Raw genomic sequence first — 19,675 nt, 5'->3', positions numbered from 1 at the left:
CTCATATTAAGCTTGTGGTCTACTATGACCCCTAGATCTCTTTCTGCCATACTCCTTCCTAGACAGTCTCTTCCCATTCTGTATGTGTGAAACTGATTGTTCCTTCCTAAGTGGAGCACTTTGCATTTATCTTTATTGAACTTCATCTGGTTTACCTCAGACCTTTTCTGCAATTTGTCCAGAACATTTTGAATTTTGACCCTGTCCTCCAAAGCAGTTACAATCCCTCCCAGTTTGGTATCGTCCGCAAACTTAATAAGCGTACTTTCTATGCCAACATCTAAATCGTTGATGAAGATATTGAACAGAACAGGTCCCAAAACAGACCCCTGCGGAACCCCACTTGTTATACCTTTCCAGCAGGATTGGGAGCCATTAACAACTACTCTCTGAGTATGGTTATCCAGCTAGTTATGCACCCACCTTATAGTAGCCCCATCTAAATTGTACTTTCCTAGTTTATCTATAAGAATATCATGCGAGACCGTATCAAATGCCTTACTAAAGTCTAGGTATATCACATCCACCGCTTCTCCCTTATCCGCAAGGCTCGTTATCCTATCAAAGAACGCTATCAGATTAGTTTGACACGATTTGTTCTTTACAAATCCATGCTGGCTATTCCCTATCACCTTACCACCTTTCAAGTGTTTGCAGATGATTTCCTTAATAACCTGCTCCATTATCTTCCCTGGCACAGAAGTTAAACTAACTGGTCTGTAGTTTCCTGGGTTGTTTTTATTTCCCTTTTTATAGATGGGCACTATATTTGCCCTTTTCCAGTCTTCTGGAATCTCCCCCGTCTCCCATGATTTCCCAAAGATAATAGCTAGAGGCTCAGATACCTCTTCTATTAACTCCTTGAGTATTCTAGGATGCATTTCATCAGGCCCTGGTGACTTGCAGGCATCTAACTTTTCTAAGTGATTTTTTACTTGCTCTTTTTTTTATTTTATCTTCTAAACCTACCCTCTTCCCGTAAGCATTCACTATGTTAGGCATTCCTTCAGACTTCTCAGTGAAGACCGAAACAAAGAAGTCATTAAGCATCTCTGCCATTTCCAAGTCTCCCGTTACTGTTTCCCCCTCCTTACTGAGCAGTGGGCCTACCCTGTCCTTGGTCTTCCTCTTGCTTCTAATGTATTGATAAAAAGTCTTCTTGTTTCCCTTTATTCCCATAGCTAGTTTGAGTTCATTTTGTGCCTTTGCCTTTCTAATCTTGCCTCTGCATTCCTGTGTTATTTGCCTATATTCATCCTTTGTAATCTGACCTAGTTTCCATTTTTTATATGATGCCTTTTTATTTTGTAGGTCACGCAAGATCTCGTGGTTAAGCCAAGGTGTTCTTTTGCCACATTTTTTATCTTTCCTAATGATCGGAATAGCTTGCTTTTGGGCCCTTAATAGTGTCCCTTTGAAAAACTGCCAACTCTCCTCAATTGTTTTTCCCCTCAGTCTTGATTCCCATGGGACCTTACCTATCAGCTCTCTGAGCTTATCAAAATCCGCCTTCCTGAAATCCATTGTCTCTATTCTGCTGTACTCCCTTCTACCCTTCCTTAGAATTGCAAATTCTATGATTTCATGATCACTTTCACCCAAGCTTCCTTCTACTTTCAAATTCTCAACAAGTTCCTCCCTATTTGTTAAAATCAAGTCTAGAACAGCTTCCCCCCTAGTAGCTTTTTCAACTTTCTGAAATAAAAAGTTGTCTGCAATGCAGTCCAGGAACTTATTGGATAGTCTGTGCCCCGCGGTGTTATTTTCCCAACATATATCTGGATAGTTGAAGTCCCCCATCACCACCAAATCTTGGGCTTTGGATGATTTTGTTAGTTGTTTGAAAAAAGCCTCATCCACCTCTTCCACCTGATTAGGTGGCCTGTAGTACACTCCCAGCACGACATCACCCGTGTTTTTTACCCCTTTTAGCCTAACCCAGAGACTCTCAACACTTCCATCTCCTATGTCCATCTCCACCTCAGTCCAAGTGTGTACATTTTTAATATATAAGGCAACACCTCCTCCCTTTTTCCCCATCTATCCTTCCTGAGCAAACTATACCCATCCACACCAACGTTCCAGTCATGTGTATTATCCCACCAAGTTTCAGTAATGCCAACAATGTCATAGTTGTATAACAATGGAAGATATTGAATTTTGCTGTCTTAAATGGAAACTGCACAACATGAAGAAAAAGGAAGAAAAAGGAAGCAAAACTAAAGAACAACATCTACTTTCTTAGAGAATGCAAGAAAGAAAATATCATCCTAGAGGACTCACCATCTGTAACCCTCTATCTACTACATACAATTCCAAGTATGCCAAACAGCTTTGCAGAAGGACTTCAGAAAAATTGAGTGTCATAAACAGATAAGAAAAGTTAATAGCACAGAAGTACTTTATACCTCTTTGACTGTAAAGGGTTAACAAGTTCAGTAAGCCTGGCTGTTACCTGACCAGAGGACCAATCAGAGGACAGGATACTTTCAAATCTTGAGGGAGGGAAGTTTTTGTGCTGTGCTGTTAGTTTTGGTTGTTGTTCACTCTGGGGGCTCAGAGGGATCAGACGTGCAACCAGGTTTCTCTCCAATCTCTGCCTTACAGGCTCTTATAAGTTCAGACTAGTGAGTATTAGGTAGATAAAGCGAGTTAGGCTTATGGTTGTTTTCTTTATTTGCAAATGTGTATTTGGTTGGAAGAAGTTCAAATGTTTATTTGGCTGAAAGGAGTTCAAATTGGTATTTTGCTGAAAAGATTTTAATTTGTACTTGTATACTTAGGCTGGGAGGGTGTTCCCAGTGTCTATAGCTGAAAGACCCTGTACCTATTCCATTTTTTTTAAATTTACAAAGATAATTTTTACTGTTTTTTTCTTTCTTTAATTAAAAGCTTTTCTTGTTTAAGAACCTGATTGTTTTTTTATTCTGGTGAGACCCCAGGGGACTGGGTCTGGATCCACCAGGGAATTGGTGGGGAGAAAGGAGGGAAGAGGGAGAGAGAGGCTGATTTCTCTCTGTGCCATTATTACTTTCTCTCAGGAAAAGTCTGGGAGGGGGAAAGAGAAGGAGGGAGGAAGGTGAATTGTCCTCTCTGTTTTGTGATTCAGGGAGTTTGAATCACGCAGTGATCTTCCAGGGTAACCCAGGGAGGGGATGCCTGGGAGAGGCAACGGTGAGGGAATAGGTTTACTTTCCTTGTGTTAAGATCCAGAGGGTCTGGGTCTTGGGGGTCCCCGGGCAAGGTTTTGTGGGGACCAGAGTGTACCAGGCACTGGAATTCCTGGTTGGTGGCAGCGCTACAGGTTCTAAGTTGGTAATTGAGCTTAGAGGAATTCATGCTGGTACCCCATCTTTTGGATGCTAAGGTTCAGAGTGGGGGGTAATACCATGACATTGAGTAACCATCTCCTGCACCTCATATACTCCAGAAGGGACCACCTCAACAAGAAATTGTCACATAAGTCTGCTCCAGTATAAACCATTGCACCCGGACCCACCATATAGACAATATACAACACCCCAACCGTATCTATTTATCAAGACTACCCCTCACTGGAGCAGAATTATCTGTTTCTCCAAGGGACTAACTTCTGCCCCATCAGAGAACCTGATACCATACTAACTTGTGGAGAACTAGAAGAATTCTTTTGCCGACTCCACCTCAAAGAATTATTTCACGACAGTGATGATGCCAGCCACACCTACCACCTCCCCTCCAACTGTCATAAGAATAAAGAATCATGATGGACAGCTAGTGGATGAAACCACATACTTGATCATTACTTTGAGTACTTCAGGGGAAAAAAAAAAAAGATTGTGAAATCCTTAACAAACATCACATCCAACACAATCGCTCCATGGCTGAGAAAACAGCTATATAGTCCCTGAAATCTAGCTACCAGATAGTGATCAAACTAGAAGACAAAAGAGATGCCATTATAGTTCTCAACAGTGATAACTATGTCAAGCCAACTGCCAACTCTTTGACACCATCTACTATAAAGAACTCAAAGAAAACCCCATACCACAGTTCACCCAGGAATTTAAGGATATCATAAAATCCTTCCCCAAGCAATTCCGAGAGAATCTCTACGACATCACCCCCCCCCCAAACCTTCTACAGGATTCTGAAGATACACAAACAAGGGAACAGAGGCAGATCCAGCATATCTGACCATGGCACTCTTACTGAAGGAATATCAGAACTCACAGAAACCATCATCAAACCACTCACCACACAAAGGGTCAGCTTCCTCCAAGGACACAGCCGTCTTCCTCCACAAACTCTGCAACCTTAACAACCTCCCTCAGAACAGCATCACGGCATCCATGGATTTCACCTCCCTATGCCCAGATATCCCTCACAATGACGGCATCTCTGCCTGCCCCACATATCTACAAGACAATGGAAACGCTCCAATATTCACCTCAAACATATTGCCAAACTTATCCATTCCATCTTCACCCGTAACAATTTTATGTTCAACAACACACTTTGTCCAAACCATGAGAACAGCTAGGAGTACTAGGAATGCTCCCCAGAAAGCCAACCTCTTCATGGGCCACCTTGACGTAGAATTTCTGGACAAATACACCATGAAACCAAAGATATATCTGAGATACATTGATATTTTCATCCTCTTGACAATGACCTAAACTACCTCATAGACTTCCACCACATCTTCAGCTGCTACCATCATCCATCAAACTCTCTCTAGAACACTCCCATACCAGCATCAACTCCTGGGATACCACAATCAGAACCCTGCAGACAACAATGTATAAGAAACCCATGGATAATTTTCCTTCAAAGATCCAGTAAGCACCCCAGACACACCAAGGAATCTATAGCCAAGTCCTCAGATACCACAGAATATACTCTGAGGAGAAAGTCTGGGATACACATCTTAACAGATTTAAAACTGCCTTCACCAAACAAGGACATTCCACCAGAGAAGCAGATCACATCATGCAATGGGCCACCCCAAATACCCTGTGAGAACCTATTTCAATAAAGAAACTAATCTACTTTGCATCACACACCTTTAGTTGCCATCTGCCACGCCATGCTGGAATCCATATGGAGTATCATTAAACAGTTACAACCCATAGGTGATGGGGTCAACATCTGGAAAAAGTTATTTCCCAAACACCCTATTTTGGCCTTCAGCCAACCCTCACACACTCCAATCACTCCAAATGCATCATCAGAAGGACGTTCCCCATAGACCATGACCACCAACCGAAAGCAGGCCCAGGCCCTGCCATAACAACAGATGCAAAACCTGCAAACATATCTCAACTGCTCCGATGATCGTTATCTGGAATTGTAACTCAGTGTAGTACTTGAATTTAGTTAGTTAGTTTTTGAGGTCCTAATGAAACGAAATGGAATACCTACTTAATAACTTGTAAAGTACAGTACTAGAGTATTTTTTTTCAGACTAGCATTGCTAAATTATCATCAGTCAATTCAAATTCTGCATAAAATGAATGTTATGTTTTAGCAGTCAATAAGTATGCAAATAAAGTTCTTTCCCTTCCACTTAACACAATTAAAATTCTCAGCAAGTTAAATATATTGAATTGTTTATCTGCAGAGAGGCATGTAGGGCTCCAATTAAGTTTACATGGATAAATGCAGATTTATGTTTGTGAATGTCAAGCTGACAGAAGCTTAATACTGTAAAAGGGCTAATCAACACTGAATATGTTTAGTGTCAGTAAATATTTATTGTGAAAATGTTGCTCATGGAATGCTAAGACACAAAACCAAGTTTATTTTTCTTTTTAGTGATTAAATACTGTAATTTGTATATCATCCCATCCACATCCCTTCTGTATAATTTTGCTTTGTACAAAATTATTTTTATCACTTCATCACTTTGATGATGGTATTGGAGAAGGTTGACACATGAGCTTGGTTGTAGTGGTTTTTTTTTAAATTAATTTTAAAAAGGGTGAATTTACTGGTATTTGTGGTTTTGTTCCATGAGCATATTCCAGATAGTATGGAGCTGGACCAGGTACAGTGCAGATAGGCAGGCAATATGCAGATTTCATCATATATAACTTTGACAGTGGACTTTGGGCCTTCTGTTCCTAAACAAGGATACCAAGATTACTAATCAAACTATGCCAAATTGTTTTGGTTTTGCAATGTTCACAGATATTCACTAGAAAGTTGGTTCAGATCACAAAATTAATTGGACCCAAGCGATGTTATATATAGTGTTAGGTCTCCTTAAATTAAAAGCTAGGGCATTGACCCAAAGAATCCTCATGCTTTTATGAGGCTGCTGTTGAATAATATTGTCCCAAAATTAATAGATAGATAATAATAGATAAAGAATTAAAAGTACATCTTAAGAAGATCGTTTGTTTCATTAATACTTTACAGTGGACAATATGATGGAAAGAAGGAAAAAGAAATAAGAAAAATCTTCTTGTTGGCAACTGCTACTAAACTCTACTGTATTTTGCCTCACAGTGTATGTCTACACTTCACTAAAACACCCACGGTTGGCCAAGGTCAGCTGACTTGGGCTCGTGGGGCTCAGGTTGCAGAACTATAAAATTGCAGTGTAGTTGCTTGGGCTGGAGCCTGGGCTCTGAGACCCAACAAGGGGGAGGGTCCCAGAACCTTGGCTCCAGTCTGAACCCAAATGTCTACATTGCAGTTTTATAGCCCTTCAGCCCAAGCCTTGTAAGACTGAGTCAGCTGACATGACCCAGCCATGGGTGTTTTATTGCAGTGTAGACAAGAGGTCAGAGAGGGGAACAACAAAGCTGTGATTGTGATCCTTATTTATACTGGCAACTCTCTTTACAATGTGAATGAAAGGTAGAGAAATAAAAGATTGTTTTATGAAGGAAACAAAATGAAACTGAATTTTAATGATTTTTATCTCATGGTTTTTCCAGATTACAAAATGGGATTTTTTTTTAAATTATTTTATTTTCAAGTCTTGGGCTGATGGCAGAATTAGTCAGTTGCAGAATGGATATAATATAGTTCAGTTTGGTTTCTAACTTTGCATGAAATAAGCTCTGCCTGTTGGCCTCTGTTTGATCCTGTGAGAATGGGGGCTAATGTCTGGCCAGTGTTTGGGAAGCAGCAGGTAGTCAGGAGCAAGCTGTTCTAGGGGTCCATGTTTCTGTAGCGTGGCAGTTATTCACACACAGATGGAGACCTTATGAACTTTGACAGAGGTCATGCTAAATTGCAAATCTAAAGCTTCTAGACTTCTGAAGACTTAGGGTGGCACATTATTATTTTTTCAGGCTGTGATTAGGAACATCATTGAAGCTGTAAACTTACTTTTAAGGAGTAGATCAACCATCCGTTCATTGTTTAAACAAGTGATCTTGGGAACAGATACAGTCTTTCATGGTACTTTGAAAGGAAACTATTGCATATTAAAATACTAATTTACATATGTAGAACACACTTCTTATATTACTTCTGAAACACCTAGGCTTGCCTGCTTTTATTGAACTCATAGAAGGACTTCTGGAGCTGAAAGCATTGCAGAAGCCTCTGATTTTTTTTTTCCTGTTGCACATGGTTTGGAATGAATTAAGATACTCATGGTAGTTTTTGATTTCAGGTCTTTTGGGGCAGTCAATTGAGACACCAAGATCTCTGTCATCTGTCATCAGCCATCTTCTCAACAGGGATCTTATAGCGGTTTAGGAAAGAAAAACATGAGATGATATGGTTTCACATTGTAACATATTACATTTTGCATTCAATCAAAGTCAGAACACAGAAGGGCTACTCTGTGTTTTTAATTACGATTCTGAAGCTGCTCTTGAAAATCTGTCATATTTTAACTTACTGCAGTTTCTAGTCAAGTGGGAAAATTAGGGGAAAAGTCAATAGTTAGTCTTATGCTTGGATAGCTCTGCTCTGTAGTATCCAAAATATAGATTATATATGTTCCCAAGTTACATTCATTTATCTTCTGTAACAGTTCTAGGTTTTTACTAAATTGTTTGTTGGAGGTATAAAGAATGGAATGTTATATGTATGTAAACATCCAAGGAGCTTGGATGACCTAATCACCCAGGTGGCTTAGTAACTCCTCTTCTTTTAATCACATGGTCAAATTCTCATAATTGAACTAGATGCATGGTGCTGGTTAATGGCTCATGAACTAGTCTTTAGAGCTACAAGATTGTTTCATGAGGCCAAAGTCAGATTCCATGTGTTGAAAGTGGTTTCAGTATCGGCCACACAGAGAGCTAGAAAATTCACACCGGCAGCAGACTGTAGGGGGAAAATGTTTTTAAAAAGTGTGTGAACTGGGTTATGCATAAGATAACAAGAATGTTATTCATGTTTCTAAAGCTGGAGAAGGAAAAAGGGGAAAAAATAGTGCATTTAAAAAAAACTTTCACTGTATTTCTGTGGTGGTATCTCCATTTCAGAAAAAAGAGAATGTAAATAGTTAGTTAGATCTGTAGTTGTGAAGTTTGACTATATTTACCTATTCCGGTGCAAATAGTACAGCGATTTCATATTTTATTATTTTTAATTATGGCTATCAGAAAGATCAGTTAAGCGGTCATCAGTGCTGATGTGCAGTTTCTACTAATCCCTGAAAATGTACCTATTAAGTGACAGTCTCTAAAATACAAAGCTAGGAAGCTTTCCTCTGAATGTTAGAACTCTTAATGAAAGTGCCCAGCCTAGTTAATATTATATGGATTATGCACTTCATATAATTACGTAACTCTAGTAACTCTATAAACTTCTAAGAAATGCTATTATTTACTGTGGGACATTGTTCTCTAGCCAGATCTTGGTTATGCTTATGATGGCTCTTGGAAACCTTTTGTTAAAAGTCCTTCCCTAAATTAAAGGAAGAGTAAGGATAGTGATCTTTGATGGAGATTGCCTCCTCTCTGGATACTCCTAAATTATCCTTTCCAGAGATAGCTCTTGGAAGAGAAAACTATTTAACTTTTTAGAAATGGCTGAACTGCATCAATAGCAGATTTAAGCTATTTCACCAGGGAGGATCCTTTATTCTTGCTACCTCCATCCCCTCCATGCACTTCTATGAAATCTTCACCTTCCACTAACATTTCAATTAAATTTCATAGACTTAACAGTGTGTTGTGCTATTTAACGGAGTTGAATGTAAGTTTGTTTTCCTAGAGGTTGTAGATATGAGAGATTTTTGCTTAAGTGAGAAAATAAATGAATAGTTTACTCAGTTTTTCACTCTATCTCTCTGTGGTAGATACTCCTCCAGTACATGGGGTTTATTGAAGAATGTTTTGAGGGAGCACTGTATTAAAATACAACTTGCATGCTTCTGAGCTATATTGTTGTGTGGAGAGTTTTTAGTGGGGAATATTGGAGTTCAATTCACCCATGGATCCTGGCCTTCTCTGTCTCCCAGCAATCTAAAGCTCCACTTTTTTGCTGGCACAATGTCCCCAGAAAGCAGTAAAATGGAGAAAAAAAGACAAAATAAAAGAAAAGGTGGGAGAAGAAAGAGACAGAATAGGATAAGCAGAAGGGAAAATGCAAAACCCAAGAATGAATATTTTACCTTTTGTGGCCATTAGTGCGATGTAATGCAGACGGGGAGTGAAAAACTTGATTAGAGATTTGGCTGGGCAAGGTTGAGTAAGAGAATATGAAGATTGTATTCTACAGAGGATGATGTGCACATCTGAAGAAAGCACAGATAAGTCTCTTAATTTTTTTTTGTAAGATCTATATATAACCTTCATGAATTATAAATGACAATATGTTATAAAATCTTACATAAATGCTTCAAACTGAATAGAGAGACAAGATAGGTGAGGTAAAATCTTTTAATGGACCAGTGTTTTCATTGTTATGTACATAACTTTCCCAACAGGATGTCTCTAAAACATAAGAATGGCAAGGTGGGTGTGGTTAATGGGAAATGCTGAGCTTGTGCGTATGGCACTGATACTCTGATGAGACTTCACTGAGCTCTCTTTAGGTCCTGCCTGTATCTCATTGGAGTAAAGCAAAAACCTTATGGTCATTTTTTGCTTTTATTGACTTCATTAGGTTTTGGATCAGAGTCTGTCAGAGAGGTGAGAATTGCAAAGGCTTATGTCTTAATTAAACTGAATCATCCAGGGACAACCAATGTCTGAATGCTAGGTGGACCATCCTCTTCAAAAAATGATTGTCACTGCCATGGTTGCCAAATTGGTTGACTGGAATTCAGCTGGAGGGGAAAAAGCAGCCCCCTGAATCGATTTGTTTTGTTGTTTCTTGGTATTGCTTGTGATTAACACATTCATCTGATTTGACTCAATGTTTTATTTATAGGTGTGACTCACAATATAGCTTTACTGCGAGAAGTGATAATCCATCCACGCTTTGTTCAGGGGGATGTCAGCACTAAATTTCTTCCCGATGTGTATCCTGATGGCTTTAAAGGTTTGTTCTCCCTTCAAATATTTTTGTGTGTGAGAAATTATCTTCATTATTACAATTTCTGTTTACTTCTAGAGTGAATTATTCTCTAATCAATTTTTTCAATTTTAAACAAGATCATTATCTACAAAATGTTTTGGAATTTTTAATAACAGGTTGCAGAATTGGAATTATTTTCCTTGAGCTTCAGAAAGACATCTTTGGCTACAAACTGAAAATAAAAAAAGTCATATAATGGTCATGAAAAACATATTTCACATCGTCTGATATTGAAAATGCAATAATAAACATTCTGCTGAATAGGGGCACAATCACAGGAGGTGCTCAGCACTCATAACTCCAAGTGACATATGGATGGTCAGTGAGCATTTGAGGGCTCTAACGTCTCACAAGAGACACCATATCAGATTGTGCCCTGTGATATCATGGAAAATATAGACTTATTTATGCTTGTTAATATTAAATTCATAAGTAATAAAAATGAGGGGAAATATTTTCTTTGTATTTATATAATCTGTTGCAAATGTAGTTGTTTTATTGAGAAATTAAACCTGTCATGCAGTTTGTTGATTTTTTTTCCCCACAAGTTCTTTTTTTTGGGATCCTTTGTCCTATCTGTCTACTTTAGTGATTATGCACATATACATTCCATAGCAGATGGATCTAGACTCCCTCAGAACAGACCAAGACCAGTAAGGCTAGTGACAAAGAGGAAGCAATTTAGATCTCACCTTTACTATAGATCCTCTTTCCAGTAGTGGTCAAAAGACTTTATGAAAAGAAGGTTTAGACCTCCCTGAAATGGCCAGTCGGCTTTGTCCACAGGCTCTTCTCACAGACAAGTTCAACATCTAAGCAGTCCTGGTGACCGATCGAGGACAGCACACTGACCATATCCACCTATTCCTTCCATTGGAAGATGCCTGTCTCTCTTTCCCTGTGTTTGGAAAGAGATCATGTCAGACAAGTAAGTGCTCAGCATAGGGAAGGAGGAATATGTTAGAATCGTAGAACTGGAGGGGACCTCGAGAGATCATCTAGTCCAGTCCCCTGCACTAAGGCAGGACTAAGTATTATCTAGACCATCCCTGACAGGTTTGTCCAACCTGCTCTTAAAATCCCCAATGAGGGAGATTCCACAACCTCCCTAGGCAATTTATTCCAGTGCTGAACCACTCTGACAGTTAGGAAGTTTTTCCTAATGTCCAACCTAAACCACCTTTGTTGCAATTTAAGCCCATTTCTTCTTATCCTATCTTCAGAGGTTCAGAAGAACAATTTATCTCCCTCCTCCTTGTAATAACCTTTTATGTACTTATCCAGTTTATCTCCCTCTTCAAAGTTCTCCCTTCCCCACACACACCGCAGTCCCTTTTCAGGGTCCCTTCTCATGAGACCATTTTGTTTCAAGAAGTACATGGTATTTCCTGGTCTCAAAGTTTTCTGGTGGCCATCATCCCATTCTAGATCTAAAAAAACTGAACTGCATCATCAAGAAAGCAAAGTTCAGGATGGTCACCCTCGCTTCTTCCTTGGGATTAGAGATTGGCATGGTGCCTTAGATTTACAGGATGTTTACATGTGGCAGTACCTCTCGGCTACAGGAAATTATTTTAATTCATAGCAGGCAACAACCGTTCTGGCACATGGTGCTCCTTTTTGGGCTGTCATCAGCTCTGAGGGTCTTTACCAAGTGCATCTCAGTGGTGGCAGCCCACCTATAATATTTAGGCGTTCAGAGATTTCCTTATCTGGACGATCGGCTAGTTTACAGTACATCAGGCAACCCCCAAATCCAAAACAGCATGCGTGTCATCAGGCAGCTGTTCTCTCATCTGAGCCTGAAACTAAAGTTGGACAGATCAAAGTTACAACCAAGACTACGCAAAACCTTTATCAATGCAGACGTCAAGGCCGTGACTGCAACGGCTTACCTTCCGATGGCTAGATTTCAGTCCGTAGCCTTTCTGTCTAAAAGTCTCAAGTGCAAACCAATGAGAACATTGCATGCTTGCCTACGTCTCCTGGGCCACATGGCCTTTTGCGTGTACGTAACTCTTCATGCCAGACTTCACAATCACTGCAGGCCAGGCTCCATTCAATATATGGTGTTACCATGCATCCTCTAGACATGCAGACTCCACGATTGCTCCAGTGTCTAGACTGGTGGTTGGATCTGTGTGCAGAGGTGTTCCCTTTCTGTTCCCAGTTTTGAATATAACCCTGGTGACAGATGTGTCTACCAAAGGCTGGGGACCCGCCTCAGTCAGCTTCGGGCACAAGCTCTTTGGTCATCCCTGGAGTTCTCTCTCCACATAAATGTGCTAGAGTGCAGAGCTATTTTTGGACTTGCAAGACATTTGTGTCTTCCATCAGCAACCATGTGATACATATTCTTACAGATACCACCAGTGCCATGCTTTATTTGAACAGGCAGAGAGGTGCAAGAAAGTAATCCGCTTGTGGAATTGTGTATAAAAAACAATGTCTTCCTCAAGGCATTCCACATTCCAGGAATGAGGAACATAATTGCAGACACCCTTAGCAGGGATTTCATAGACCAACATGGGTGGTCAATCAGAAAGAACATCCTCCAAACCTTTCACCAGTTGCGGGGGGTGGGGGGGGTGGTGGTACCCAATGATAGACTTGTTTGCTACCAACCTGAACAACTAGTGGAAGAGATTTTGCTTGGGGGCAGCTGGGGTTCCATTGCAGATGCCTTTCTTCTCCCTGGTTCAGTCATCTCCTATATGCATTCCCTCTAGTTCCTCCAATTCCAAGGATACTAAGGAAACTGAAGAGAAACAAAGCAACTTTAATCCTAGTGGCATTAGCCTGGCCAAGGCGCTACTGGTCCATGAATCTACATTGGTTTTCCATCACATCTCCAATAACTTTGCCCTAGTCAAGGATCATCTGTCTGTAAACCAGGGCAGGTCCCTGCATTCCAGTCTCCTATCTCTCCACCTCATGGCTTGGATGATCTCTGGCTGAATGCTCATGAGAGATTGTGCTCTCGAAATGTTCAAGCCAAAACCAAATTTTAACTTCTTTTTATCTGTAAAATGTGTAAGAATCTAATAAAATAATTAAGTAAATAAGAACTGATCTTAGTCTCAAGTTTCTATAGGTTTTATTATAAAGTGAAGTTAATAACTTTTTAAATTATGAGAGTTATTTTGACAGCTTTTCTGTTAACCTACATTGCCCACTTTAAATTAAATCTTTGCTTTGACTGGCATAAATGATAGTTTCTATAGTTACTTTAAAACATGTCTCTTCCTCCTGTCTAAATTAATTTTCACCTAATGCTTGCTTAGTTTGTTTCAGGCATTTTCTTTAAAAAGTTACTACGCTAATTTAAACTCTGTCAAGCATTCTCAGACTGCAAATACTACTTACTTTGCTGCTCCTCACACTCTTCAATCTAGACAGAACATCAGGGTTTAGCAATGGCCTGGCACTAGATGAAGTATTTATATGGTCTCCATCATCATGGTGTCTGAGCACCTCACAGTCTTTAGTGCATTGTGGCACCCCTGTGAGGTAGGAGTGTCACATTATACAGATGAGAAACTGAGGTAGAGAAACTGAAGTCACTCAAGGTTCTAGAAGAGAAATTGAACCACAGTCTCCTGAATGCCAATATAACATCCTGTCCAGTGGACCATCCTCCCTCTTATCAAGGTCCTCTAACAGCTATGCTGAAAGTGTGTCTTTGTCCCTAACCCTAAATATTGTATTTGTCTAATGTTGGGGGAATTTTCTTTAAGTTGCACACTTCCTGGTTGTGGAAAAGGGTCTCTCTTACTCTACTGATAATGTAGGAGAGGGCTCCTATGTAGACAGGAAGCAGGACATATGTTGGGGATGTTGCAGAAGTCATACTAAAACATATGAGACAGTGGGCAGGGGATCTTTACCTTTCCCTACCCCAGTAGTATCTAGTTTTTGGGTTTGGACCCCATATTGGATAGCATGCTGGTTTTAAGGGCATTCCTAACACAGTTCCCTCTCCTTCCTCTCTGTAATTTCTGTAATGAAGGTGATGAAAGAGGGTTACATATTGCTCACATTGAGTATCTGATGGAAAGACTCATACATGTATTGCATTTGGGATACTACAGGCAAGGGCTAAGGAGCTCTTTAGAAGTGTGAGAGACTTGAGTGATGCTTTGCGATTGCTTTTATTAAACAAAGAAGAGGAAGAAGTCTGACCGCTTTTTAGGATAGAGTAGGGAGGACAGTTGCTATTGACTATGCCCAAAACTTTGCTCATGTTCCCACCCATTAGCACTGCTTCTTCCTCTCCATTTTAAGAAACAGTCAAACCCTGCAGACTTCCCTTATACTCCTAAGGCATTCCAGGTGGCTTTCTTTCCTCCATGAGATCTAGGTTAGAACTTTATAGCCTTTCAGGAGACCCCCTTGCTCTTCAGAATGGTTGAGAATTCTTCTTTTTTCCATTTGAACATCAATTTTAGAAAGGGGTCTGTCCAGCCCCAAAAGATACTGCTCCTCCTCCCTTTTCCCATAAGCATTCTGAATAACTCAGAATCACACCTGCAGACACCAGTATTGGTCTACAACTCACCATGATCACAGGGGAGAAGCAGAGTTCAGCCACACTTCAATGACAAATTTGAGTCTTTCAGGAATTAGTGTCCTCAGTAATGTCAAATTTCCTGACTCAGATGAGTTGGTGTCTGACATTTATGCCAGCCAACCCCAATTAAATTTTTTTATAAAACAAACATGAAGTTAGCATCCATTTATATTAAGCAAAATTTAAATTATGCATTATACTTTCCATCTCATTAATTTTGTATTTAATTTTTGTTCACCCTGAACAGAAAATCACTATGTTAGTATTAAATAACGAGAGTGGGCACAAAACCAATTGGGTGCGTGGTGTGATTTTTTTGGTATTATTAGGAAACTTTTTTTCTGACAAAATGCAAATAAGATTGTTACGGACAGAATGAACTTTTATGTAATTTAATTTGAAGTTGGGTATGTAAGAACCCTTTTGACACAGCTTGGGGGATACTGGGCTAATATTGATTTAAACAATCAGATCAGAGAAATTAAAGAAAAATATCTTTCTCCTGAAGCAGGATTCTGCTCTTTAGTTGTAATAGATGAGTGCAGACTAGTTTTAAATAACTCAAGCAGCAGAGCTTTCATCACTTTTGGTATGGCTTTTATTTTTATTTTAAAAATTAAAATATATCTATCTTGTATGTCCCTCTTCTCTGGTTTGTGGGCCAACAGCCTTAACAATCAGTGCTATGGCTCCACATATGAGGAAGCAGGAGCAAAATCTGTCAAGGGGCCAGAGAATGTGCTGTGCCAAGAGGAGATGGGAGAAAGGTGTCTTTATACAACTTTCATGCCTCTTGAAGTTTGGGTCGCTCTGGGATGTGGCTCCTGGTATAAGTTAGAGCAACCTCAGAGCTCTGCACTGGGGGCTGCATAGGAAGGCAAGGCAGGCCTATGTATGTTGTGCCTAAACTGCTTCTGCCCCTGGAAAAATCATTTGGGCAGTCGTGGCCACTCTACACCATGGAAATGGCATAAAGAAACTAGTGAGGGCTGGAATCTAGTGCAGGTTGTGAACTGGCATGGGACCTGAAGAACAGTGGATGCCATGGGAGAGGAGCATACCTAACCTGGAGTAGGAGTTTACTATGTGCCATTTGTCATGAGATTTGCCTTATGACAGCCAGTTCACTGTGAGCAGCTGTACTGCCTTTATTTCATTAACTTTACGTGATGCACCAAAGTGGTTGTACTTTTGATTGGCAGAGGAAAATAAATCTCTTTGCTTATAGAGCTAGTTTATGTATTCTCTAAAGGGTATGGGAAATCTGACCTCCCTGAATGCTGCTAAATGCTCTTTTCCTTCAACAGTTAACCCTCCTAAACATATCAACTACTTATTTTCACAGCAGTTAATGAAATTTTATAGCTCGCATTGTATAACACAACTTATTAATGATTCTGGGGATGCAGAAACATTCAGTGAGTTGAATAAAGATAAATTGGGAGCTGACTGTCTTTTTATGGTAGATGTAAAACATGAATGTAGTCCTGGAATCTGTAGTGTGCTACAGCCAGGGTATTATAGGGAGGTTGTAGCTTCTCTTTGAAATTCAGGAGCCACGGCTTCTCAAGTGGCTACTTTTCAAAGAGAAACTGTTTTTCTTCCTGTCCAGCCACCCCCATGAAGAGTGCTTCAGAGGTGACTGCTGCTTTTCAGATCTCACTGTTGCATGACTAATGCTAAGGGCTGGATGGTGATAGTGTTACTCACATTGAATATTATCTTACAGTTTGAGTAATCCCATTTAAAATCAATGAGGGCTATATGTGGAGTAAGGTAATATTCAGTTTAAAATAAGAGTCTGTCGCTACTTGGTCTCAGTTTAGACTCCTAAGTGGAAGTTAAACTTTAAAAGCAGCACAGGGCACACTAGCAGAAAAAGAGTGGGAGGGCCAGGGATACTGGAGTTTAGAACCGTAATAATGAAAATAATGCCAGAGAATTCTGTTCAACATTATAAAATAATTTAAATGTGAGGGGAAATGGGTTTTCGTACAGATAAGAGTTTGTCCTTGTGGTTGCATCTCTGTTCACTATCCTTAGTCTTCATGTGTTCCTGGAGCCTCCAAATTTGAGAAAAGCACCAGAGGTGATTTTTCACTTAGTTGAGCTTGAAACTGTAGCAACAGGAGCTGAACCCATGGTACTTTAATACAGAATTACTCAATTCAATTTAAATGAAAAAGGCTACAGATGGCACCTTTGTAGCAAAACACAGAAACCTAATTTTGATACGCTTTTAACAATTTCTGTTATCTTTTAGGCGTGGTCTAAATGTAGGTCGACATGGTTACATTGTCAGGGATGTGAAAAATTCACACCTTGGAGCAACGTAGCTATGCCAGTGTAACTCGCAGTGCTATGCCAGCAGAGTTTTCAAAGTGTAGATATGACCTTAGACTTAAGAACCACTCTCAGTGGCAGGGGCGGCTCTATGTATTTTGCCGCCCCAAGCACAGCAGTCAGGTGGCTTTCAGCAGCAAACCTGCGGGAGGTCCGCTGGTAACATGGATTCGGCGGCGTGCCTGCGGGAGGTCCGCCGGTCCTGCACCTTTGGCGTACCCTCTGTCAAATTGCTGCTGAAGCCGCGGGACCTGCGGACCTCCCGCAGGCAGGCTGCCGAAGGCAGCCTTTCTGCTGCCCTCATGGTGACCAGAAGGCCGCCCCCCACGGCTTGCTGCCCCAGGCACATGCTTGGTGCGCTGGTGCCTGGAGCCACCCCTGCTCAGTGGGCACCCCAGTCATGCTTGGTTTTCTGTTGGTTTAAATTATACTACAACAAATGCAAACAGTGACAAATAAAGAAAGCAGATAAACATATTTTTTCTATGTTTTTATTGGTGAAGAGATGTTTGTACTTCTTATTCTGCTGTTAAGCTGTTTCAAGATATTGACCCTTGTTCACTGTTTGGAGTTTGATTTTTATTGAAGATTGAGGAAGAAAATAGTTTTTGCAACATGGCAAGTGGAAAAGCAGTTATTGATTTCATCCCAGATGAAGGTCATACAATAAAACCTGCAAATTGGGATCTTTATAGTTTTTCTTTGTTCTTATATGCGAGTTGATGCTATTTGTACTCCTGGGAGCATGTTCTCCCACTTATTGGCATACGTGAATTTGGTTACACATACTTGTCTTGGATTTTTAGGACAGAGGGGGAAAAGATCTATTTTTCAGCATATAAGGAACTCTGCTTTTTATTGGGTCGAGGCATGTAATCAGACAATTTTTGAGTACTACCTATTTAAAAAACAAAACAAAATCTCATAATTGATTACATTTTAACATTTGGTGTATAGAGAGCTGGAAGCTCACTTTGTTATGCATGATAGTCAGACCAGTTTATTCATGAAATTGGGGACTCATATATGTCCAATGGTGCCCACAGCCGCATGCATGGTGCCTCCCTTTGGCAGCAATGAGAAACAGCAGTGCTGGATTCCGGGCTGTCCACTTGGGTTTGATCCTCCTGGCCCCCCATCGTGATGGGGAGGCAGTGGTGCCAAAATTGAGTGACTGCTGTGGTGACCTGGTGTGACATCTCTCTGTCTCCCCTGTACCAGATCACAACGCCATTCACTCAGTCTTGAACCCGCTGCCCTCTTGTCATGACAGAGAGCTGGCAGGGACAAATGTGAGTGGACAGTGAAGTGGACAGTACTGCCCCACCTCACCAGTGCCATGGTGGTAGCTTCTGCACCAGGGTTTCTCACTGGGAGACTGCCTGGTTTGGCCCACTTCCAATAGCACATCTCCCCTCTCTGGGGTAGGGGTGACACTGCAACTGGGCGGGCTGGACTGGACTGAATGATGGGCTGAGCGTGGCGCAGACTCAGTAGGTAAGGTGAAGGGGCCAGTGGTTGCAGCAGGGATGGCTCCACAGGCATTGACAGTGCATACCACCTCAAACATTTCTGAGGTGTCCCTGTATATGTCCCTAAAATACACACAAGTTCAGAGTTCCACGTTTTTCATTTTGCTTTAACGCGGTTTCCGCTAAATGGCAAGAGAAAGATCGAGGTTTTTCTCTTCAGAAGTTGTGTTTGTCCATGTGTTCATTGACGTGCATATAGTTTCCATTTTGAGGCAGAAGGAAGCAATAATAAACAATGAGTGAAGGAAGTTACAGTAATCTGTAGCCCGAATATTTTAATAAATGCTAAATTTAAAAAATAGATGCAGACCTGTATGTTTTTGTCATTCCTTGTTATCTTTAAATTTTCATTCTTTGGTTTGTGACAGTCAGTGTAAGGGCATTTAGCATCAATCTAATTGGATACCATTGTTGCTCTGTGGATTTCAAGCAGCACGTTCCACATTCTCTTTTTGCAAGAGGTGCCAACTCCAATGATTGTCTCTGCTCCTCAAATTGGCAGAGGACTTATTATATATATATACACACTATAACTTGTGCAGTATATATATATACTATAACTATAACTATATACTATAACTATATATACTATAACTTGTGCTACTGCACAAGTTATAGTATATATATATACTGCACAAGTTATAGTGTGTATATATATATGTATATATATATATATATATAATATATATATATATATATACTATAACTTGTGCAGTAGCATGGTTTCAAATACGTATGTCCTCTGCCAAATGTA

The 19,675-nt window shown here is 40.3% G+C and overlaps 1 protein-coding gene across 4 annotated transcripts in view; it reads left to right on the top strand.

Moving 5' to 3' along the window:
• The window catches only part of PCCA (propionyl-CoA carboxylase subunit alpha), a 445,042-nt gene that overhangs the window by 225,893 nt on the left and 199,474 nt on the right, over positions 1-19,675 (top strand). For all 4 annotated transcript variants that reach the window (XM_050948397.1, XM_050948393.1, XM_050948418.1 and 1 more), the window contains one exon: positions 10,330-10,440. In XM_050948397.1, the coding sequence (XP_050804354.1) occupies positions 10,330-10,440 (111 nt within the window). The remainder of the gene's footprint in view (positions 1-10,329; positions 10,441-19,675) is intronic.

Source organism: Gopherus flavomarginatus, chromosome 1 (genome assembly GCF_025201925.1).
Source record: "Gopherus flavomarginatus isolate rGopFla2 chromosome 1, rGopFla2.mat.asm, whole genome shotgun sequence".
Lineage (NCBI taxonomy): Eukaryota > Metazoa > Chordata > Testudines > Testudinidae > Gopherus > Gopherus flavomarginatus.
The sequence above is the reverse complement of the archived record's forward strand: the minus strand, read 5'-3'. Positions and strand labels throughout refer to the sequence as shown.